This window comes from Sus scrofa, chromosome 17 (assembly GCF_054392235.1).
Source record: "Sus scrofa isolate SSC_HxYL_T2T_F1_AM1 chromosome 17, Sscrofa_HxYL_maternal_Yorkshire_Landrace_v2.0, whole genome shotgun sequence".
NCBI classification, from domain to species: Eukaryota; Metazoa; Chordata; class Mammalia; order Artiodactyla; family Suidae; genus Sus; species Sus scrofa.
The window spans coordinates 24,077,677-24,102,296 of NC_139399.1; the positions used below are offsets into that span (position 1 = coordinate 24,077,677).

Consider the following 24,620-nt stretch of genomic DNA (forward strand, 5'->3'; position numbering starts at 1 on the left):
ATATACATTCTTTTTCCGATATGATTTTCCATCATGTTCTATCCCAGGAGATTGCATAGAGTTCCCTGTGCTGTACAGCAGGACCTCACTGCTTATTCATTCTAAATGTAATAGTTTTCCTCTACTTGATAACACGCCCATTGTTCATGACCTTTCCTCCCTTGCACCTCTTCCCCACTCCTCTATTACGCTTCCCTTCATCTTCCAAAGGATCTACTTGTACTTAAACCACTGGTTCACACTCTGCTCCTAAAGGAACCCAAACTGAGACACAACATCATGAGCAGCTGCCTTCTCCTATGTCTAATATTGTTAACCCAGTTTAGAATGGTACGTCTCCAAATCACCTGTAAGACTTCACTTCTGGCTTACTCTACACTTGACATCTTTTCTCTAAGTCTAATATCCTGATAGTCTAACATCTAGATTTTGGCAATTCTCCAAGCTAGGGACAAAGCTTTTTCTGCCCGCACCTCTTCCTCTAACTGGATGGCTGGCTATCTGGATACACAATACCACCACCCATGTTATTTGGCTGCCTACAGCCCTAAATCCAGTTGTCTACTTAGTTTCTCTAAAAGGCTGACTTTGAATGATGACAACGACCAGGATTCACCTTGCTCTTCTGCACACCATAAATTATCCTGCTAACCAATCTCTTCTTTGCATAAAAGTACAGCTGTATATTGACCTCTGAATTTATCATAGTTCTTTCTTTCCTTCCACTGGTTCTGCCATTGAACCTAGAAAGAATCTTGGAGTCAAGGCTGTAGCAATTTTTATATAAAACTAGAGGTATATAGGCAAAATGGTTTTAATTTTTTAAGAGAATAATAAGACTTCTTTTGGAGTTCCCGTCGTGGCTCAGTAGAAACAAATCTAACTAGGAACCATGAGGTTGCGGGTTCGATCCCTGCCTCAATCAGTGTGTTAAGGATCCGGCATTGCCATGAGCTGCGGTGTAGGTCAAAGACGTGGCTCAGAACTGACGTTACTGTGGTTCTGGCACAGACCAGCAACAACAGCTCCGTTTAGACCCCTAGCCTGGGAATCTCCGTATGCTGCAGTTGCGGCCCTCAAAAGACAAAAAGACCAAAAAAAAACCTGATTTCTTTCAATACAAAACTACGTTTAATGCTTTCATTGTGCTTTCAGCTAAAATAGCTGGTTGTGTAGCTTGGGTGGCACATATTATCGTAAGGACATGTATATTCACATCCCATATCGCTCTATTCAAACCACTGGCAAATTTTTCTCAATAAGGATTGAACAGTTAATCTAATAATTTCATTGATTCAGGTGGCCTTAAAAATCACAGAAAATTCCACCTCCATGAGAGTCATACTGGTATCCATCTATTTACTGAGCTTTGGTTTGGGTTTTAGCTGAAATATTTGGGCATTTTCTTTTTATCAAACCACTTAGGGTTGTACATTTAGTCACAGACTTTGGCCTTCTGTGTTCATCCCAACCTGAATTAAACTAACCTTCAGGTCAATAAACATAACATTAGTATGGAGACTTATTCTATTACTTAGAAGTGATATTAAGTGATATTAATTTCCAAACTTTTAAATAATATTGTTAATAAGAAAAAGGACCAGTCTGTCTATCTCATAGCAAAACCAGAGGGGAAAAAAGGTATAATATCTGTATGTGTATATTCTCTGCATAGCACCCCAACCCCCATCCCAAACAAGCTACAGTGTTTCAGCAGGGGTGGGGTGAAAGGGTGAAATGGATAGGAAAAAAACAGAAACATGGATAAAATTATATAAATAACTGTTGTTATTCTTGGATGGTGAAATGCAGATCAACACTTGAATGAATGTTGCCTTACAGAAATTTCACTGCACAATGAAGCCTTGTTGTTACTCTAAAACGTTGTTCAAAGCCAGAGCCAAGAAAAAGTTTTCAGATAACTTGACAGAGACCCACGATGGAGTGTTTTACCAATGACTCTGAAGGAAACCTCCATGAATGCTATTTTTATTAGGATTATGACATATACACACACCAAAAAAAAAACAAAACACTTAAAGTGACTTCTGATAACCAAAGTATTCCATTTCGTAAGGAAGGAAAAGGGCAACATCAAAATAATAACAAGATTACTTGGGACTTAATTACCTGAATCCCAATCTGTTTAATGACACAAAGGCAATGGATAGAATTATAGAATTTCTTCTTTGTAAGGGAATCATTGGGCTTTGAAAGGACCCCAAATATAATCTAATATAAAAATGAGTTTAGTTTTTAGTAAGTTAGCATCATAAAAATGTAAAAACTATTAAAGAAATTTTGCATTATTAAATAACCAATAGTAACTTAATAAGAATGATTATTACAGAGAAATGTATAATATTAAGTATTGTAAGTATTAACAATGTAACATTAAAGATAAAGCTATATGTCTCCATTAGGGGAAACAAATGATAAAATAACAACCAGTAGGACACATGGTATTAACACAATATGAGAGAGAAAGACTTTCATAATACATTATAGGAATTGGTGCATGGAACATCAGCCTTTAATTCTGTGGTTAGGAAAACACATATTGAGAGCATAACCTTGCTAATTTTTTATTCATTGTAGCTGGGCAGTTGGAAGAAAAATTCAGAACAAGGATTTTAAGTATGAGCTCAATCGCTTGTTCAGCTTCTTACTCATCTTGCTATATTGGGTATGTCTCTTATACTCTAGTGTGCATTGATTGATTCCACATTACTTACTGAGCACCTACTACACGTCAATGTTTTTGTAAAATGGTCAAAATTGCCTGGCCGCCTAGGGTTGACATTCTAGCCAGGGGAGACAGAAAATAAGCAAAGAACATCATCAATATATGATGGAGCCTGTCACAACATGAGTGCTCTGCAAATTAAAGAAGAAAGGAGAGCAGAATAAGAGGGATGTGAACTGATAGAGGCTTAACTTGAAAGTCTAAATATGGTGATCAGATAGACTGGCCCCATGGAGAAGCTGCCTTGTAGAAGAAATTAGCTGAGCTGTTTTACTGTATTTGTTTCCTGTTGCTGCTGTAATAAACACAACACTAGAGGCTTTACAGTGACACAATGTAATTATATGACAGCTCTGGACATCAGAATTCCAAAATATATCTTATGGGAATAAATTCAAGGGGTCACCAAGACTATTTTCCTTCCAGAGGCTCTAGGGGAGAATGTGTTTCCTTGTCTTGCTCAGCTTCTAGAAATGATCTGCATGGCCTTAAGTCCAATAGTATCACTCCCTACCACTGCTTCTCACAAAGCATCCCCTTCTCTGACTCTGACCCTAATGCTTCCCTCTTATAACGACCCTTTGCTTGTCATGAAGCCTGTGATAATCCGGGATACTCATCCCATCTCAAGGTCCTTTATCACATCTGTAAAGTCTGTTTTGCCATGGAAAGAAACATATTCATAGGTTCCAAGGGTTAGGACATGGACCTCTTTGGAAGGTGATTATTCTGTTTCATATTATATGAATTATATTGTGAATGTCTTCTTAACCAAATAACTTAGATGCTATTGGGCTATGTCTGAAGTCCCCCCCTCACAAATACTTTTCTCCCCACTACCACCAACTCACAATCCCCACATATACTGTGTCTCTATTCCATATACTGTATCTACTACTTACTTTTTATTTTAGTTTCCCAATATACAGACGTGTGGATTCATCCCTGATGTAAAAATGTAAAGGAAGTGAAGTTAGTGTTGTATTAATTTGGGGAAAGAAGGTTACAGGCAGAAGGAAAAGTCAATTCTGTGCCTGACATATTGGAAAAACAGAAGGGAAGCCAGTGGAGCTGGGAAAAGTGTATGAAAATGAGGGTGCTGGGTGATGAGGTCAGAGAAGCAAGGGAGAGCCTCACCAACCACTTTTTCCTGAGAGGCCTGGGAAGAAAAACAGTCTGATCTCTTTGTGTGTGTTCTGCTCTGACTATTGTGATGAATAAATCATTCCAGGGCATAAGGAAGCATGTTCCTGGGCAAACCACCAAAAGGATAGGTGTCATGATTTACCCTTATCTTCATCAATGATTGGAAATTTCTTTTCTTCTCTATTAATTGCCTTGGTGCTGCACCAAAAAGCCAAATCTTAATCCAGGGTTAATGAGCCACCTCCATGGGGCATGGAGATGGAAGAAGCTTCCTGCCTCAGAGCCTTGGGAATCAGTCTGATGAACTGGCTTCATTCCTTGCCTCTTCCGAGAGGAGATGAGAATTCGCCACATTCCCCCTCAGTTTTGGGAACCTCCGTGCCACTCATGATGCATACACACTTGTTTTGCGCATAGACCAGGCAGAGACTACCAAACTCCTGAACTCTGGCTGGTTCCAGATGCCAAAAGTCAGGACTGTTCCCACCCCTCCAGGCAGAGGAAGCAGCGAGGGCTGGAAGGAGCCACTGTTTTACAGACTCCTTCTCCTCTGGATTTCCTGCCTCCCTTGCCTGCCAAACCTCACTTCTGAACAGCCCAGCTTCACCTTCTATGAGTCAGGTCAGTTGCGGAAAGAAACCTGATTTCATATCAGGCTGTAACAGATGAGCTTTTTGGTGGCCTGTGGCCTCCAGCGGAAGCCTGGGCCTCCCATCTGTGGGCTCTGCCTCCACCACTGAATGTGGGCCGCCAAGGCACTGACCCTAGGGCACTGGCCCCTCTGAAGCCCACAGGGACAAACAGTGCCAATGTGAGCTCTGGGGGCCAGGGCACCGGTAGGGGTGTTTCCTGTGTTCCCTGTAGCCTGGATGTGTTGCTCATTATTTGATCATCTTCAGACGGGAGATGTGACAAGCTGGGGAGCCGTGGCCACTCCTGTGCACATCAACAGCTGAAAAGGGCCTTTGTCTTGTGGTCCCTCACGTCATCTGGGCAGGAGCCCAGGCGCAAAAAGGGGGAAAAAGCAAAGCAGCCTTCCCGCTCCTGACTGAGTGGCTCTGGCACCAAAGTAGCGAGAGATACTGACCAGAATTAACACGTGTGTCATCTGTCACAGTAGATACCACTATGAAACACATTCTGTTATTCAGAGCAAGGAAGGGCTTCCTAAACTTAAAGAAAAAAAAATCCTACTGTATTATCTATTATTGTCACTGTTGATGATGATGATTGTAGTGTAAGAGGAGTAGGAAAAAGAAAAGCAAATTCCTTTTCAAATGATCAAAGGCAAACAATGAGGAACATTTCCTGTCAGCAGCCTAAATATGGGAAAACTAATTATTGTAAAAAGTATGAAAACTAAGGCAACCAAAATAGAGAAATAATATGAATGGAGATTTCATACTAGGGAAATATGAAACCATCCACTTTCTGAAAACTTGGCAAGAAGTAGGAATATGTCAGGGGCTTCTGTTTTTTTTTTTTTTTATTTTATTTTTTATTAAAGTATAGTTGATTTACAATGTTCTGTCACTTTCTGCTGTACAGAAAACTGACCCAGTCATACACATATATTCTCTTAGAAAGACAGGGTGTTTGGGCAACTTGGTGTCTGGGATACGTGTAGCAGAGTGATTGACAGCTGTTGGGGGGCACTTTCTCTTTTTGACATTGAGCCACTGATGGTACCACATGCAAAAATAATATCTAAGCTTACCTGGGACAATCACAGAGATAACATCACAATGGTTCATATACATATAGTTTAAGGGCCAGGTTTTATGCACAGTAGCTCGTACTCAAATAGGTACACGCACACAGAGCAGAGCTATATGGCAGTTATGTGACACTTACACAAGACTGTGGACATATGCGATGGTTAAGATACATCCCATTCCAGAGCTCCTTCCCTGACTCAGTGGTTAACACACCCAACTAGTATCCATAAGGATGCGGGTTAGACCCCTGGCCTTGCTCAGTGGGTTAAGGATCAAGTGTTGCTGTGAGCTGTGGAGTAGGTCGCAGATCTGGCTCAGATTCTGCATTGTTGTGGCTGTGGCGTAGGCCAATGGCTGCAGCTGCGATTCAATCCCTAGCCTGGGAACCTCCATATGCTGTAGGTGTGGCCCAAAAAAGACAAAAGACAAAAAAAAAAAAAAAAAAAAAAAAAAAGATACATCCCATTCCATAATACATACAGAGTTCCTGGCTCCCAAAAATCTTCTTGCCCTGATGTGGAATGCTGACTTGATTTTGCATCTTTTAGTTTTGGGATCTTTCAGAAGGATTAACTTTATACATAGACAGAGTAAGCAATGGTCTGTGTGAAATGAGGGCTTGGATTTCAGGGAAGGCATCCCTCATTTCACAAGCTCTGATAGATCCTTTCCAATCCCATCATCAAAGTGTTCTCCAATAAAACTAAGATTTTGGTTCCTGTTCAAATAGTTTTACCCTAAAGGCTGTCAGTAACACACTGGCATGAAAAACATAAGGGTAGATTTTGGTAGGAACTGAAGGAAGTTAAAAACAAAGGGGAGGAAAGATCTATAGCTTAAGGGGGTTGAGGTCTTTCTCAGTACACTCTACTGAGTTCCTAGTTTTGGCTCAAGATGATTCTAATCTTTTCCAGGGAAAAGGACAACAATTTCCCACTAAGGATGGGATGAAGGACCTGAAAAAACCATCACAGCTGAATTTTAGATTACTAGATACATTGTTTTTTTGTTTGTTTTTGCTTAGATGAATGAGTGAGTGGAGGAGTGAATGAATGAATTGTGAATATTGATCCATGGATGAACTAGAGCAAAAGAGGAATGTTGCCCAAAAAACAACAATAAAAATAAAGAAAGGCACATAATGTAGAATAACGTGAGAAAAAAGAATATATGTATGTAAATATAATATATACATAAAAAAATAAAGGGGAATATTACTGAAAGAAGAAGAAAGAAGAGACAGAGCAAACAGCTGACTTCTTTTGTCCCCATTGTTTTAGCTTTCTTCAACCTTCCCTGCCAGATTTATTCCAAATACTGTTAAAAATAAAATATAAAGGTAGCTCTTTGATTCCAACAGACAAAGAATAGCAATAACAAACTGTTACCCAGGCTAAATTAAGTATGGTCTTATCTACATGGCAATTCATGCCACCTAAAACCCTTAATACTCTGGTATATACATTTTTTTGACTTTTACAGGGCGATGGTGATTCCTGTCTCTGTTTTAGAGCTCAAGCGTGAGACCCTCACATAAGGGGTGTGATTTGCTGAGGATTATGTGGATATTTGACAATGACACTATCTCTAGCACCCAGACCTTATTTATCTTTCCTAGACAAGATCCCAGTCAACCATACTTTGGGACCAATGTTTTGTGACGATCTCATTCCCCTGGATACCCACGTGGAAACTGGAGAAAGCCTCTGGGGTTTATGATCCAACCCCAGAGGCTTTCTCCAGTTTCCACGTGGGTATGACCCTAACCCTAACCCTAACCAAGAGCAAAGAGACATAGAAAACCAGCTCAGGGGCCCAGGTGATCAGAGACCCATGGTTACCTGAGTTGGGATGGCAGCTTGAACCTGTTACGCACATCATCAAAGCGGTTGCCCAGGTAAGGAGTGTCCACTGTCACAAATATGGCCTTGTAGCCCATCCGCTCAGCCCGCTGCACCAGCTGCTTGGTGACCTCACGGTCCTTGTAGATGTAAAGTTGCAGCCAGCGAAGTGCCTCAGGACCAGCTTCTGCCACTTCTTCAATTGAAGAGGTAGCCCAGGAACTCAGCATCATGCCAGTTCCCAGGGTCCTACAGGCTGAGGAGGAAAGGAGAAAATTCAAAGTCAGCCTGACATCTTACTGACTCCAAAGTCTTCAAGTTGTGGTTCAAGGCATCAACAAAGGCAAATTGGAAATAAGTCAAATCTTCAAAAAGTTAGAAATATGCATTCCTTTCCACACTCTGTGAACTGATCTTGAGGACAAAAATGACTCAAATTGCCAAAGATGAGATATGTGTAAGGATGAAAAAATTGGGAATGACCTGAATCTCCAAACTTGGGGGATAGGATAAACCATAGTTCATAAATAAAATGAAGTACACACACCCATTAAAAGTCATATTTTTATGAAAGTTAATTTTATCTGTCAGCTTGGCTAGGCAATGGTTCCCAGGTATTGGCTGTGATGAAATTTTTTAAAGGAGATTCATATTTAAATCAAATGGAATTTAAATAAGGTGAATTACTCTCCATAATGTCACTGGGCCTCATCTAATCAGTTGAAGGCCTTAAGAAAAAAGACTGACCTTTCTTGAGGAAGAGGGCATTCTGTCAGCAGACTGTCTTCAGACACAAATAGCAACTCAGCTCTTCCAACATGCCAGCTTACCCTGCAAATTTTGGACTTACCAATCTGTACAATTCCATGAGCTAATTCCTTAAATGAATCTCTTTCTCTCCCTCTCTCTCTCTATATATATATCTATCTCTCTCATCTCTCTCACCCCACCTTCCTTCTGTTTCTATTAGTTATAAAAGAATGACATTTACAAACTTAGTAAAGATTTTCAGGATTTATTAAGAAAGCTAAAAGTCTACAAAATAACATGTATAACACAATTTGTACAAAGGTGATTACTGGTATATGAACCTAAACAGCCTAATTTCTAATTATAGGTGGGAGAATTGTGGCAGAGTTTAATTTTTCTACCTTTTTAACTTTTTTCAATTTTATCTTTTAAAATCTTGTTAAAAGTGCATTCTACCATTTACACTGTCCTTTAAAATGTTATACCATTCATGTCAGCCATCCAAGCAGACATCATTATCTTTTAAACAAGATACCATGAGCATGTAAGTGAAAAACTAGATAGATTCATCTAACCAATTGTCTTAAAGAACTTTAAAGAACATAACTAATAGGCCTTTGTCCAAAAATAGGTAGTCAGGTTGGGGTCAGCTTGAGTGGAGAAGAAACTGATAAAATTTGTATATCAAATACCAAACATACTAAGAGATACTACCCTGGGTCATTGGACTTCCTGCATGCCTGCCGTATATCAAATTTGAGTAAAAGTCCCTGTCCAAATAACACTCATAGGGTGATGATGAGTAACTAGTGACAGGCTGTTTACAAAACTACCCGGAGAGGTTAAAATGTTTTCATGCTTCTCAAACTTTAGCAGACAGCCAAACCCCAGGAGTGTTTGTGAAAACATGGTTGTGAAAAACACCCCCAAGGGTTCTGATTCAGTCATCTGAGATGGGACCCAAGAATTTGCCTTCCTAACCGGCTCTCTGGTGGTGCTGATGCTTCCAGTCCTTGGACCACACTTGACAATCAAATAGCCTTATCCTGTGATAGTAAAACTCTAAGTTCACCCAGTAATGAAGGGGATTTTGGTTTTGATAAATGTTACTTTTCCTATGCCATTGAAGGTGTTGTTCATCCGTGTTCTTCAGGGCATGGGTCAGACAAAGAAGACTTCAACTGTAGATTTCCTTTTCTGTGGGTCACCGATCTGTTCCCTCCAACTGTTCCCCTGAGAACTCTTCTTTGAAGGATTCATGACTTGCAAAACATTGCCCAACAAGTCACATTTTAAGTAAGTAATACTGCATATGAACATCTGGACCATTGTCTGATTTTCATTAAGATTTGTAAATACGGAAAATAGCCACAGGTCATCCACTGCTGTTTGGACCGAACACTAGGAGACACTGATTACTTTAGTGAGAACTCTCTGACCATCAATTTACCATAAAGAAAATATGTCTTGAAGAGGATGTGGCCAAAGTAAGGTCACACAGAGATGGGCGCCTGAGTAGGATAAGAACTCAGAGGGTGTCTGACCACTCCCCCAAGGAAATGATTCTTGTAGAACTCCTAGATGTCCAGAAATCTCCCCTGGCATCAAACATGGATAAATGTACTCCCCCAATCCTCCAGGGCCATGACACCCAAGGGAACAGGCTTTCCACATGCTTGAGGAGAGCTTTGGAAAGGTATGGAAGCTTGGAATCCAGTGGGTAAAGCCTACCACATACTGTAGGAGCAAACTGTGGATATACAAAAGGGTCCAACTAAAAAGACCATCAAATGATATGGTAGCTTTCTGTAGTCTATGCAAAGGCTTCGCAAGGGCAACAGTAGCTCTGCCATGGAAGATCCAAAATCTTCAAACAGATCTCCTTGAATTCATATGAAATATCTACACACGCTCCACACAGATTGCTAAAATGCTACAAACCAATGCACCAATAATATCTACTTGACCTAAACTATCAAATTTGTAGGAAGCATCAGCCTTCACAAACATTCGGTCCATTTCCCTTGGGTAAGCATGTCTGAAGAAAAGCAAGCCATCTGCTTCTTGAGTCTACTGACTCTGATACTGATGATTCCTGATATTAGTGATGCCCAAGGTTCACTTTCCAAGATTCAATTATGTGGGACTGAAATTTTGAATCAAGTGTTCCCCAAATTCTAAATTACCATTGTTTCCAGTTATAGGCATTCAATAAATACTTGGTAATTTAATGCGTTTACTTTAAGAGAGTCTCTTGGACGCAGCGGGAATATCAGTGTCTGTGCTGACATGAGTTGAGACTAAGTAAGATATCACTCTCAGGAGAGAATAGGAGCAAAACTGAGAAGGCTCCGCACTGCTTGGACCCTGTATGAATGATGTACTATGCTCCCCATTATCTTGTGATTATTTGTTATGATAAAGAAAAATTACTGATGACTCCCATCCGTTGTTTTCAACACAGTTTTATGTTAGAATGAGATAAGGGAGCTTGGGATTTTGCAAGAACCACTCACAAAGACCATGGAAAATCTACCCTGGCTCCACTAAGGACAGATCTAAGATTAAGTTGGCACATACCAGCATGACAATTCTGCCTGTTGAAATATTGAAATGCTTCCACTGCTTTTGGTAAATAAGCAGGGCTCTGAAATAAATGACCCTGCTTCCTGAGTCCCTTCAATGTGACATCACTCCTTTCTCCCCCCAAGAAACATTTGGACTCTCACCCCCACAGTCCCACACAATCCAGCAATTTAAAGGCTAGTGTCTGGCAAAGCTGGGAGCATCCAGACCACTGACAGAGCACTAGAGAACAGCATCTGAGCAGCTCTTGTAATTGATCAAAGTCTTCAGTGTACTGATTGCTAAATACTTGAAATATCACCTACTCCTGAGAGATAAAGATGTACCCTTCCAGCTCACATTGTTCTTTGGGGGACAAAAATCACAAGGTTTTTAATTTTCTAAATTATCTAGCATAGTCAGATTTTGTTAAGAAATTCTAATTTAAGTGGAAATTACTTTGTACCCAGCTCTGTCATGTATCTAGAGTCTGCTTCTCAGTTCCTCCTCATTGCAGGCAGTCATTATGAGATCAACAAGTTCTCAGAGATCTTAAAAGGTCTTCGAGAGAAATGATATCCATGTGACACCTAACGCTGTTTCATCTTTGAGGATTTAAGCCATGGGAACCACCAGGAACTTTCATGCCAGTCTCTGTCCGGTACTTCTCAAGCTTCAAGGTGCATAGGAGTCACATGGGGATGTTGATAAAGTTCAGATTCTGACTCAGCAGGTCTGGGATAGGACCTGAGATTCTGTATTTCCAACAAGCTCTAAGGGAGGCCAATGCTTGTTTCATGGATTATACGTGGATAAGAATGGAGTGGATATCTTCTTCCACAAGGACCTATGCAGGTTAATTGGATAAAGTTGATGGCCTGAGTAAAGATTGGACCTTACAGGAAACAGGGGGCAGAAAATGACCAGTAGTGGAAGGGTGGGTAGCAACGGCTGGTGTCTTGTCAATTGCCAGCCACGCCCTGCTGAATCTCTCCTCCTTCTCCATTGTTGTCCTTCTGGAGCGGGGCACAGGTGCTCTTTGCATTCATCTCTTACTAGATTTGAAGTCAAAGAACTAAATTGCATTACAGTAACAGACCTTTAGCACACTCAACCATTATCAGGAGTATTTCATAATCTTGCTTATCCAGGGTTTGCTCAGCTTCCTAGATTTGTTTCAAAGCAAAAGTAAGCAACAAAATAAAGATAAAATGACAGAAAATGAAGAAGAGAGAAGTTCTTCAAAGATAAGAAGACACAATTTACCCATTATAAAATAGCTTCTAATATCAGATCCAACAGTCTTACACATACAATTAAGGTGCCAAATCATTGCGTAAAACTGAAATTCGTCATGCTAGTTTTGACAAGGATGAGAATTATAATATGTTCAAGAGTAATGTTTATTCACTACCACAAAAACGACAACAGAGAAAATGTAAATTGTTAGTTATCAATAGGAGTCAATGTCTATTATTTGGAACATTAATTCATGTGGGACAAATCATATACCCAGATTAGAGTGGAACAATTAAGCAATGTGCTACTTTGGGTACAAATTTTTTCTTTGAAAATAGCTCTCCTTATGGGAAAGGTGAGTTAAGTTTCCAAAACTGTGTATTGAAAGGAAAAGGGATAATATGATGAAAGGGCCTAAAGGGGTTTTTTTAGGTGCATTTGATTAAAAAGCTCCTGCAAAACTTAGTCACCAAAACAGCTGCACTGAAAATTTGGTTGAGAAAACCATTTTGTCTTCTGCACAGGAAGTCATTGTGTAATGGGGAAAATATGTGATGACAAAGTACCAAGCGTTTGCATGTGACACACTCAGGGTCTGACACACTGAAGTGTTTACATAAACATGCACCCCACCAGCCAGGGAGTGGGTCAGCCTTTCTTCACACAGGAACTGTCATTACGCAGGTTTGGTAAAGACAAAAGTAACATTATTACCTGCATATCTAAAACTATCATTGAGATTACTCAGAAAAATAGTGCTCTGAATTCAGTAATCTAAGAGAAGTACAAAACGTCCACTATAATTATGTGTGAATATTTAGATGGGGTCAAACAAATCTTCATTTATGATTTAGATCTTTTTTTTTTTTTTTTTTTTTTGCTTTTTAGGGCTACCCCTGCAGCATAAGGAGGTTCCTGGGCTAGGGGTCAAATCAGAGCTAGAGCTGCCGGCCTATGCCAGAGCCACAGCAATGCCAGATCCAAGCCACATCTGCAACCTACACCACAGCTCATGGCAACGCCAGATCCTTAACCCACTGAGCGAGACCAGGGATCAAACCGGCAACCTCATGGTTCTTAGATTCATTTCCACTGCACCATGACAGGGAACTCCAATTTAACAAATTTAAATACTTCTTCCAAAGGCCGAGACACCAGGGTTTTCATGATGGTCCATTGTCTCAATTTGGAGCAGTATAACCTGGAGTGATCACAATGTCACTGCACCCCAAGAACTCTTTTTTTTAGCAAGCTTTTTTTTTTAATTGTTGATTTACAGTGTCATGTCAATTTATTTCTGTACAGCCTAGTGATCCAGTCATTCATATACATACATTCTTTTCTCATATTGTCTTCCATCATGTTCCATCCCAAGAGAGTGGATGTAGTTCCCTGTGCTATAGAGTAAGACCTCATTGCTTATCCATTCTAAATGTAATAGCCAAGACTTGGAAACAACCTGAATGTCCATCAACAGATGAATGGAATAAGATGTGGTACATATATACAATGGAATACTACTCAGTCATAAAAATACTACTCAGCCACAATGCTGTTTGCAACAACATGAATGCAACTAGAAAGTCTCATACTAAGTGAGGTAAGTCAGAAAGAGAAAGACAAATACCATATGATATTACTTATATGTGGAATCTAAAATGTGGCACAAATTAACCAAGAACTCTTTTTGACTCTATGAAAATATTTTCAAGGAACAATCAGTCCCAATAACATCTTAGGCCTCCCTTCCTTGCTTCCACTTTATTTCTCTGCAATAAACAAAACCATTTGCTTTCCTGTAATGATTCCCAGGTTATTCTGTCATCTTATTGTTGTCAAGTACTATAACAACTGGCAGATGGCATGGACACCACACCACACCACTGTGAGAAGCCTTTGCAGAGTGATTTCAAGGAGTATCAAGTTTGCATGTGATGATGTCAATTGACATCCCTCAGTTTGCTGGAATACATATATATATGTGAGCCTCTGACTTCTCACTGTCACACTTTAATGTATCAGGCACACTAATACTTTAAGAAGAAGCAATTTATGCTCTCAAGAAAGCTGCTCGATAGCTCAAATTCTGGTGCAAAATACTAGAAATTATTGCATTTGATTCTGGTCTTTAAAACAGCTGGAGTCCAATTTTTTAATGGTTGTCCTGGATTAATGAAGTTTGCCTCATTGCAACGTGATTGTTAACACTGAATCTATCCTTTTTTGAAATTTTTTGTATACGAATTATACATTTACATATAAACACATATATAAAGGATGTCCATAATAATTAATATATGTTTATATATGTGTATATGTGCATAATGTGTGAATGTGTGCGAAGACATATCCACTGACTTTTGGTTGTTGGAAAAGAACATCCAAAACAGAAAATTGAGATGAAATAGATTGAAAATGAAGGCAAAAAGGGGTATGAATTGATTTTTTTTTTTTTTTACTACAGTGATGCAAAGTAGTCCCTTCCAAATGTTTAACTGATACAATTTGGACAATGTTTTCACGAACTATTGTTTCTCCTTTATTCCTCCCTACTTTTGTTTCTTCTCAGTAAAAGTGGATACAATGATGGATGAAGAAAATTAACTGAGTCACACTCTAGTGTGAAACAGGTCTAGGTTCAAATGCCGCCTTAAGCATGGACCAACACTAGGCATTGGTGGAGGGTGTCTTCCTCCCCCCGTCAAATGAGGGGAATGATAAACGGTAATGACCTCACCGGTCTATTGTGAGGATTAATGACAGGGATGTAAAGTCCAAGCACCTGATGCATAAAAGGCACTCACTTCAAAAAGAGTAAAAGTTTCATTTAAAGCAGATCTGGTGCTTTTCCTGGATTTAGGTAAAATTAAGAATAATGGTGATATTTTCCTCGTAGGCATGCTGAAATGTATATCGACCTGGTCACCTAGTACTACACATAAATCTATAAATCAATAAAGCTTTCAAAAATACATCATTTGGGTCTGGAGCAAAGAAAATGACAATTTTTCTCGCTGAATGGTCTTTCACTCGGTGTTAAAGTTGATCACTTAATCTTGGAAAATCCAGAAAATTCAACAGCTAAAGCTCTCACCTACACCCTAATTCAGTTCTTTGGGGTCTGTATGGCTCTTTGTGTTACTCTGCAATCTGTTCCACCTGCACCTTAATAGGTGGTCAAGTCATAGTTGAGTCCCCAAAACTTCACTTTGGAATGTTCTGGCCTTTTAGGCTCAAAAAGAAAGTGTTTAGATTTAATGGTTTTATGACCCATGGAATCCTGTGTGGTAGCCTCTAATTGCATCCAGGGGCAGGAATTTCTTTTTTTAATTTTTTTTGACAGTTTAATAAGAAATTACTAATATGCTGAGCATTCGTGGAACGCATTAGGTGGTTTTTAATTTTTCTCTATTTGAGGTCCCAGCACTCCCTCGTGTGGCATTTGTCCACATAACAAGTCAGAAGCAAAAGTATAAGTAAATATTTAATCGCTTTCTTCACTTTCTTTATGATTTCCCATGATTAAATGGAGCAAAGGAGCTAATGTACTTCCATGGAGAGTGAAATAAAATTTTATTACAGCCACTGTGCATAAAACCAGAGAGATTTTCACAATAAGGTACTAAAAGCCTCCGTGCTACAGTAAGCATTTTATTAATTGGTTCTTTGAGAAATCAGAGATGCTCTACTTATTTTGCAAGATGGAAATTTAATTTAATGAGACCACCTCCTTACGTGCTACTAACGTTTATGTTTATTACTGCTATTTTCTTTAATATGCTAAATATTTTGAGGAAATGATTCTGTATTCATCCCTGAGGTTTATATGAAGGATAAAACTTAGAAAATCCAAAACCTATCTAAAAGAGTTTCAAACAGATGTGCCATTATAAGTAGAGGCATTTATATGACTGCTTAAATAATATAATAATTGTCAATATTAAAATGTTAACCAAATCATCCACTGCAATAAATCTCTTATTCATAACACAATGCATGGCAAACTGCTCTCCACTATTTCCTGCTTATTTTCCTTCCATCTTAAGAGAATTTTAGGAGTTGTAATTTTTGCTTCTTTAAAATTCAAGCCCCTTTATTTATGCTCCTGAATTTTGCCCAAGGCTTTAATTTCCTAATACGTTTCATATTCCGTGGCTTATCCCACACTCTCAAAATGAAAGGGATTAAACTGTAAAAACATAGAACATTTGCAATTAATATTCCAAGACCATACCATAGAGTTCGCCTTAGGGATCTTGGAAATATCAGTAACTGACCATGCTGTGCTATAGACAGCACCATGTAAGGGACTAATAACCTTGAGCAAGATCTGAATTTCTCTAAGCCTCAGTTTCCACTTCCACAGGAGCTGGAGAAAGCTCATTAGGGCTTTGGGCTCAAATATTTTAAGACAGTAGCCGAGGATAAATAAGTTAATAAATTCAAATTGCCTGGCATATATTAATTTCTAAATAAGTGTTGGTTATCATCATTTTTCACACGACTTTGAAGTATCATTTTTTAAGTGTATGGAGAATTTATTAAATGCCTATGTGTTTTTAGCAAGGTCCAGAGATAAATACATATCTGATTGCTCTCTATCCCAAGAATGTAGCTTTAAGAAATGAAAATCCAATGTAGGCAGATGTCATGTCCTGTCAATGTCCTCCAGCCTGGCTTAGAGTAGAAGGTAGGGAAAGAAAGGGAATATCAGAAATATAAGGAAGGGCAGGTCTCCACTTGGATCCCTCTTTTTGTTGATGACATTTTAAAAGGGCCCCAAAACATTTATTCAAATTCTGAAAAAAAAATCATAAAGATTATCTGTTCCTGTTGGGAGTTTTCTAGGGCTTTCGTTGTTGTTTGTTTTGTTTTTTTAAGGCTGCACCTGAAGCATATGGAAGTTCCTGGGCCAGGGGTTGAATCAGAACTGCAGCTGAAGCCACAACCACAGCAACACAGGACCCAAGCTGCATCTTGCAGCAACACCAGATCTTTAACCCAATGAGCAAGGCCAGGGATTGAACTCTCAGCCTCACAGAGACTATGTCAGGTTCTTAATACTCTGAGCCATAATGGGAACTCCTGTTTTCTGGTTTTGAGTGTTCTCTCTTTCTCTTTCAACTTAGCAGCAGAACTCTTTCTTTAAAGAATTGTTCTTGGAATTCCCGTCCGTGGCTCAGCGGTTAACGATTCCGACTAGGAACCATGAGGCTGCAGGTTCGATCCTTGGCCTTGCTTAGTGGGTTAAGGATCCGGCGTTGCCATGAGCTGTGGTGTAGGTTGCAGACGCGGCTTGGATCCCGCGTTGCTGTGGCTGTGGTGTAGGCCAGCAGCTACAGCTCCAACTGGACCCCTAGCCTGGGAACCTCCATATGCCGCAGGAGCGGCCCTAGAAAAGGCAAAAAGACAAAAAAAAAAAAAAAAAAGCCAATCTAAGGCAGGCCTTTGTCATGAGTTTGGCCGCAGGAGCGGCCCAAGAAATGGCAAAAAAGACAAAAAAGATAAAAATAAAGAACTGTTCTTTCTAATCCCAGCGAGCAACACAAGTAGCTGAAGGCTCAGTGACACACACTACTACCCTAACATCCTTGGAAACAACTCCAGCTTCTCTGGGGCACCAGAAGTAAACCACTGATCTCCACAAGCAGCTCCCTTTATCAGGGAGGAAATGTAATCCTAGAGAGTGAGAATGACCCGCCACAGAAAGTGAAACTAGTTAGTGGTGAATTTCCACATAAATCAGACGCCCCAGCTGGACAGTCCAGGGGACAGTTGTAGCCCATAAAAGTATTTGCTTTGGCCCACACATTGTTGCCTCAAACAGTATTTTAAAGAATTTTGATTTATTTGCCAACATTTAAAAACCAGGAGATTGCACGTAAAAATCAAGGTTTCTGGCTTCTCTTAACATTTAGGAAGATTTGGCAATCCCACATCCTCGCTCCCCTGGGGCATCAGTTAGCTCAGTGCTGAGATGTGGCTGCTCTCCTTCAATGGAACTCGCAATCTCAGGTTCGCTAGTCTCCACCACGGAGCTTACGTTTTCTTAACTTCATTTTCTTAACTTCCTTGAACCTTTACATTACCAGCCTGGCCCTTAAAGCCATTTTTTGAGGTTCCTGCAAAAAGCTTAAAACAAAAACATCTTTAACCAAGGAAAAAGAGCAATTTTCATTCCCGCTAAGATGAACCACGTATTCCTTTCTGAAAGCAATGTTTTAATGTATGGAAGAGAAATATTTTAGGGACTTGAAATATCGGGGGCAAATAAAAAGCGAGCCCCATTTCAGGAAGCTTTTCCTTTTCACGTGATCCCCACAAGAACTTCTAGCGGTAAGATCGCTTATGTAACTAGCGTTGCCAGGTTTAGCAAATAAACATAGGATACCCAAATGATTTGGTTTTTATCTAAATTTCAATGATCACTAGCTCCCCGTGTTTTATTTGGCAATCCTACACTCATTTCCATTTTGGAAACGAAGGCAGAGTAGCTTCTTTGGTCCCTCTACACCGCCGCAGCCGTGTGAAAAAGAGAGCTCTGTTCTAGGGCTTCATTCACCCCGGAGACTGTCCCCAGGGCCGAGACGAAAGGCCAGAGAACCCTTGAGGCAGATCTGTGTGAAGAAATCTAGAGAACCAGTTAGGACGTGAGGTCGTGGTACCCTGGCAACTTCCAGAACTTTCTAGATGCTTATTCTAATTATTCAGGCCAGACCATTCCCTGGGGATTTGAATGCCCTTCACCTGCTCCTACCAACCAGCCTAATGGGAACACTTTCTCCAGAAAGGGCTTTTAACTAACCTCTATCCTCTGAACTTGGCTTCAATTTCTCCTTCTCCCTAGGGTCCAAGACCCTGGAAACAAGAAAGCTTGATTAGAGGCCAGATAATTTAGAGGCTGGGGGAAAAAATCCCCCACAAAAACTTCCATAGATTTCACCATCTCCCCAAGGATCAGGCTGGCTTGAGAGGACTTCCATATTTTGAAATGATATAATTAATCGTATAGCAGACGCATAGTGATTTTCTGAGTTTTGAGAAAAGGAAGAACTCTCCACCAAATACGAGTGTTCCTCCATGCTGACTGAAATTTGCCTGTGGCTACATACATATTCAAGTAGCCGTCTTGGTTTGCTTTCTTCCAGAAGCTGACAATGAGATAATGCTATGAGCCTTTCTTTTATTTGGGAATGATCCCAAGATGAACCAAAGGAGTCTGAAGGTGAAAGGGGGTGGGAGACAGCCCAAGAAGGCTCTACTAATGGGCAGGTAGCTTCTGAGGACAACTGAGTCTCGGTTCTGTTGGGGAAACCCTGGGGGACAGGATTAGAAAATGCTTCAGGTACCCTGATCAAAGAGAGCTGGGCATTTATCCATCAGCCTGAGGGACACCCTTCCATTCACCCACTCCTAACCCCACCCCCATCCATCAGCTCCTGGTGCCAGAGAAAATATTAGGCAAAAAACTGCAGGTCCTGATAGAACTGGGAAAAAGCAGGGGGCTATATCCTTGGTACCAATAGCATCTGTTCCAGGCACGCTTCTCCTTCAGAGTAACCTATCTACCCCACAACAAAAGCATACCAGCCACGGAATACTCTTGCGATGAGCTGCTCACCATGGCTTCGGGATTGACTGGAACATTAACTAGACCATCAATCCACAGATGGTAATTGGAACATAGAAGAAAACCTTAAGAATGTTGAGAGGCTTAAGGGGCCTTTCTACTACAAATCTGGACTATAAACTGTCATGTTCAGGATTTTATTTATTTATTTATTACTTATTTGCCTTTTGTCCTTTTTAGGGCCTCACCCACAGCATATGGAAGTTCCCAGGCTAGGGGTCCCATCGAAGCTGTAGCCGCCAGCCCACGCCAGAGCCGCGGCAATGCCAGATCCAAGCCGCATCTGCGACCCACACCACAGCACATGGCAACGCCGGATCTCCAACCCACAGAGCAAGGCCAGGGATCGAACCCGCAACCTCATGGTTCCCAGTCGGATTCATTTCCGTTGCACCGCGATGGGAACTCCCATGTTCAGGATTTTAGATCCTCGAAGACAGTATGTTATGACCTTTCATTGCCAGCTCCTCTGTGTCCTCAATGTCTGCACATCCTCTTTGTCCCGCCTTCCTACCTTATCCTAATGTCTTTCAAGTATGTCACTCTCCTGCACTCTCCTGGGGGGCCTGCTTACATGCGCCTAAAGTGATAAATTAATTACTTTGGAGGGATTGTGATTGATAGATAAACGGGCTTCACCTCATGACATGAATGGGATATTCTGGAAATGAAAAGCCACACAAGGGAGTTCCTGTTGTGGCTCAGCGGTTAATGAACCCAACCATTACTCATGAGGATGCAGGTTTGATCTCTGGCCTCACCCAGTGGGTTAAGGATCCTGTGTTGGAGTTCCCGTCATGGCGCAGTGGTTAACGAATCCGACTAGGAACCATGAGGTTGCAGGTTCGATCCCTGGCCTTGCTCAGTGGGTTAAGGATCCGGCATTGCTGTGAGCTGTGGTGTAGGTCGCAGACACAGCTCGGATCCCGCGTTGCTGTGGCTCTGGCGTAGGCCGGCCACTGCAGCTCCTATTGGACCCCTAGCCTGGGAACCTCCATATGCCGAGGGAGTGGCCCTAAAAAGACAAAAATAAATGAATAAATAAATAAATAAATAAAAGGATCCAGTGTTGCCACGAGCTGTGGTGTAGGTTGCAGACATGGATCAGATCCTGTGTTGCTGTGGCTGTGGTGTAGGCTGGTAGCTATAGCTCTGATTTGACCCCTAGCCTGGGAAACTCCATATAGCACGGGTGCAGCTCAAAAAAGACGTAGGAAGGAAGGAAAGAAGGAAGGAAGGTAGGAAGGAAGGAAGGAAGGAAGGAAGAGAAAAGAAAAGAGAAAGGGAAAGAAAGGAGAAAGGGAAAGAAAGGAGAAAAGCAGCACAAGATGGTAAGGAGACCAGACTCTGGAACCAGACTGCCTAGGTCAGAATCCCATTCTCCATTGTTTATGGGTTGTGTGACCCTGGGCATCTACTGTTTGCCTCAGTTTTTCATGTATAAAATGGGCTTAATAATAGTACCTACTCCTTTGTCTGCTTGGAGGATTCGATGCTCTCATACTTGCAGTGTACTTAGAAAAGTGCCTGGAACATGGTAATCATTTCATAAGTGTTTGAAAAATAAATCTAAAGGGGTAGGACTCCAATAGACTTTTAATAATGCCTCATGGTTAGTGCTGGAATGAAATAATGTTAGATAAAATAGTCCTGCCTGGGCTGTCAAATGATAATTTCTAGGAGTTCCCTGGTGGCCTAGCACTTAAGGGTCCAGCATTGTCCCTTCTGTGTCTCAGGTCACTAGGGGCAAAGTTTGATCGCTGGCCCAGGAACTTCTGAATGTGGAGGGTGTGGCCAAAAATGATTATAGTTTTTGGGAGGGGAGAGGGAGTGGGGTGGATGGGGAGTTTGCAGTTGGTAGGTAGAAACTATTACATTTAGAATGGATAAGCAATGCGGTCTTACTGTACCGTACAGGGAACTATATCCAGTCTCTTGGGACAGAACATGATAGAAGATACTCTGAAAAAAAGAATGTGCATATATGTATGACTGGGTCACTATGCTGTACACCAAAAATTGACACACTGTAAATCAACTATAATTTTTAAAAATACACAAAAATTATAGTTTCTGAGTAAGCTGCCTTCTCATTTTTTTCTCACCCCACCCCCAGCAAAAGTAAAGAGCAGTGACCTTGGAACTATCAGAAGTGAGTTGGAAAGTTCTATCAATTACTAGCCTGCTTTCTCTGGAACTAGCACTTTGTTCCTGAGATGGGGACAATGATACTTGTCATATAGCAAAGAAAGTGATACATGGAAAAATCATTTGCGGGCTCAGGCTCTTTCACCAAGTGAACTTTGCTTACACTCTTTCCCACTTCCTTCCATTCATTTCCACTCTCTCCATGGTTCCTGCTCCATTTTTCTCTCTTCTTTAAATTTCTTTTATTGTTCTCTTCTTCAAAAATAATTCAGGAAATTCCCTGCTGGCTCAGCAGGTTAAGGATCCAGTATTGTCACTGCTGTGGCTTAGTTTCAACTCCTGGCCCAGTAAATTCCACATGCTGTGGGTGTGGCCATAAAATTATAATAATAATAATTTAAGGAAAATTGTGTACATATGGACCAAAAGTGAGGATATATAGAGGCAGGAATAAATAAAAATTTGTAAAATGTGGTCTACATTCCTAGTCTTCAAAAATATATATTTTTTTACAATTTTACTATTGTTTGTAACTGCTTTTTTAAAATTATTATATTTCAACATATTTATATGCCATTCAACTCTTTCTGTGATGTTATTTTTAAATATTTATCTGATTTTTAGGCATCCTATTTTTTTTTTCCAACCAATCTCCAAGTATGGGACATTTGAGTGTTTTTCCCAAATTCTTTCTTATTAAAAATAACAGATGTGAAAATCCTTTTAAAAATGTCATTCCTCAAAATCATAATTATTTCCTTGGAATTCCTAGAAGATAATTTATAGCACCACATGGAGTTCGTATTTTTAAAGCTTTAACACAGAGCCAAATTATTTTCTAGGAAGATTATTCTACTTTATACTCTTCCTACCAGTATTTGAAAATGCACATTTTCATGCATATAACTTCATTACACTGCCTAATCTTAAAATAATTTGTGATTCAGAAAATGTGTAGTTATAATTTACACTTATTGGGTAATTACTGATGTTACCCAAACTGAATATTTTTCATGTGTTTATTGGCCATTTTCATGTCTCTATTTGTGAATCTCCTTTTTTTTTCCACTTACATCTTTTCCTCCATTTTGGATTATATGTTATTTATTTATTTTTATTTTTTTCCTTTTTTAGGGCCACACCCCCGGCATATGGAGGTTCCCAGGCTTGGGGTAGTATCAGAGCTACAGCTGCTGGCCTACACCACAACCAGAGCAATGCCAGATCCGAGCCACATCTGCAACCTACATCACTGCTTACAGCAGTGCTGGATCCTTAACCCACTGAGCGAGACCAGGGATCGAACCAGCAACCTCATGGTTCCTAGTTGAATTTGTTTCTGCTGCACCACAACTCGAATTCTGGGTTATATGTTATTTTATTATTCAAATTAAGGAAGGACATTAGCAACTTACGCAATTCAACAGGAAAAAAAGAAAAGCAATAACAACAATAACCCAATTGAAAAATGGGAAGAAGACCTGAATAGACATTTCTCCAAAGAAGACATGTGGATGGCCAACAGACACATGAAAAAATGCTCAAAATCACTGATTATTAGAGACATACAAATCAAAACTGCAATGAGGTACCACCACACACCTGTCAGAATGGTCATCATTAACAAGTCAACAAATAACAAATGCTGGAGCAGGTGTGGAGAAAAGGGTACCCTCCTGCACTGTTGGTGGGACTGTAAATTGGTACAACCACTATGGAAAACAGTATGCAGGTACCTCAGAAGACTAAATAGAGAATTACCATAGGACCCAGAATTCCCACTCCTGTTCATATATCTGGACAAAACTTTCATTGAAAAAGATACATGCATCCCTGTGTTCATTGCAGCACTATTCACAATAGCCAAGACATAGAAACAACCTAAATGGCCATCAACAGATGAGTGGATTAAGAAGATGTGTGTATATATACACAATGGAATACTACTCAGCCATGAAAAAACAAAATAATGCCATTTGCAGCAACATGGATGGAACTAGAGACTCTCACACTAAGTGAAGTAGGTCAGAAAGACAAATACCATATGATATCACTTATATCTGTAATCTAATATACAACACAAATAAACCTAGCTACAGAAAAGGAACAAACTTATGGACTTGGAGAACAGATTTGTGGTTGCTAAGGGGGAGGGATGGAGGGGGAGTTTGAGGTTAATAAATGCAAATGTTGAATGGCATTTGGAGTGGGTAAGCAATGAGATCCTGCTGTATGGCACAGGGAACTATATCTAGTCACTTGTGATGGAACTTGATGAAGAATAATATGAGAAAAAGAATTTGTGTGTGTGTACATTTTTGTATATATGACTGGGTCAATTTGCTGTACAGCAGAAATTAACAGAACACTATAAATCAACTGTAATAGAAAAAATAAAAATCTTAAAAAAAACAAAGGAAAGACATTAACTCTTTGCAGTCTCATTTTTTTTCAATACTTTTTAGTAGGCCATTTGTTATCAAATTTACAGAAATTTGAGGGTGTGCAAGTTTCCATTTGTGTGCGTGTGTTTTGATTTTGTTTGCTTTTTTTTTTTTTTTTAAACTGGTTATTGTCTACAACATGCCTGGGAAGGCCTCTTATCCTACCTTTAAATAAACAGGTAACATTTCCCTTTCTTTTTCCTTCTCGCTCCCCATATTTCAGGATGACTGTAGAGGAATAGCTGGGGCCCTACAACCACTTTATCTGTGTGTGGTCCTAGAATTAAAGAGACTCCAGGCTCCAACCTCAGCCTCTCCATACATCCTCACTGTTTCATGCTGATGTTCCAGGCAGTATTCTGTGGAAGGCATTTCAAGGAGGGAAGGGAATCC

At 40.2% G+C, this 24,620-nt stretch overlaps 1 protein-coding gene and 1 long non-coding RNA gene across 3 annotated transcripts in view; both read right to left on the bottom strand.

The window, feature by feature from the left end:
- HAO1 (hydroxyacid oxidase 1) overlaps nucleotides 1-24,620 on the bottom strand; it is a 64,839-nt gene that overhangs the window by 31,005 nt on the left and 9,214 nt on the right. For both annotated transcript variants that reach the window (NM_001243431.1, XM_021077275.2), the window contains 1 exon segment: nucleotides 7,452-7,707. In NM_001243431.1, coding sequence (NP_001230360.1) covers nucleotides 7,452-7,707 — 256 coding nt within the window.
- LOC146395177 (uncharacterized) lies at nucleotides 17,833-21,597 on the bottom strand. The gene is made up of 3 exons (XR_014831906.1): nucleotides 21,551-21,597; nucleotides 18,811-18,863; nucleotides 17,833-18,137 (listed from the first exon to the last, which is right to left on the bottom strand). It is a non-coding gene; the product is annotated as an uncharacterized LOC146395177 (long non-coding RNA).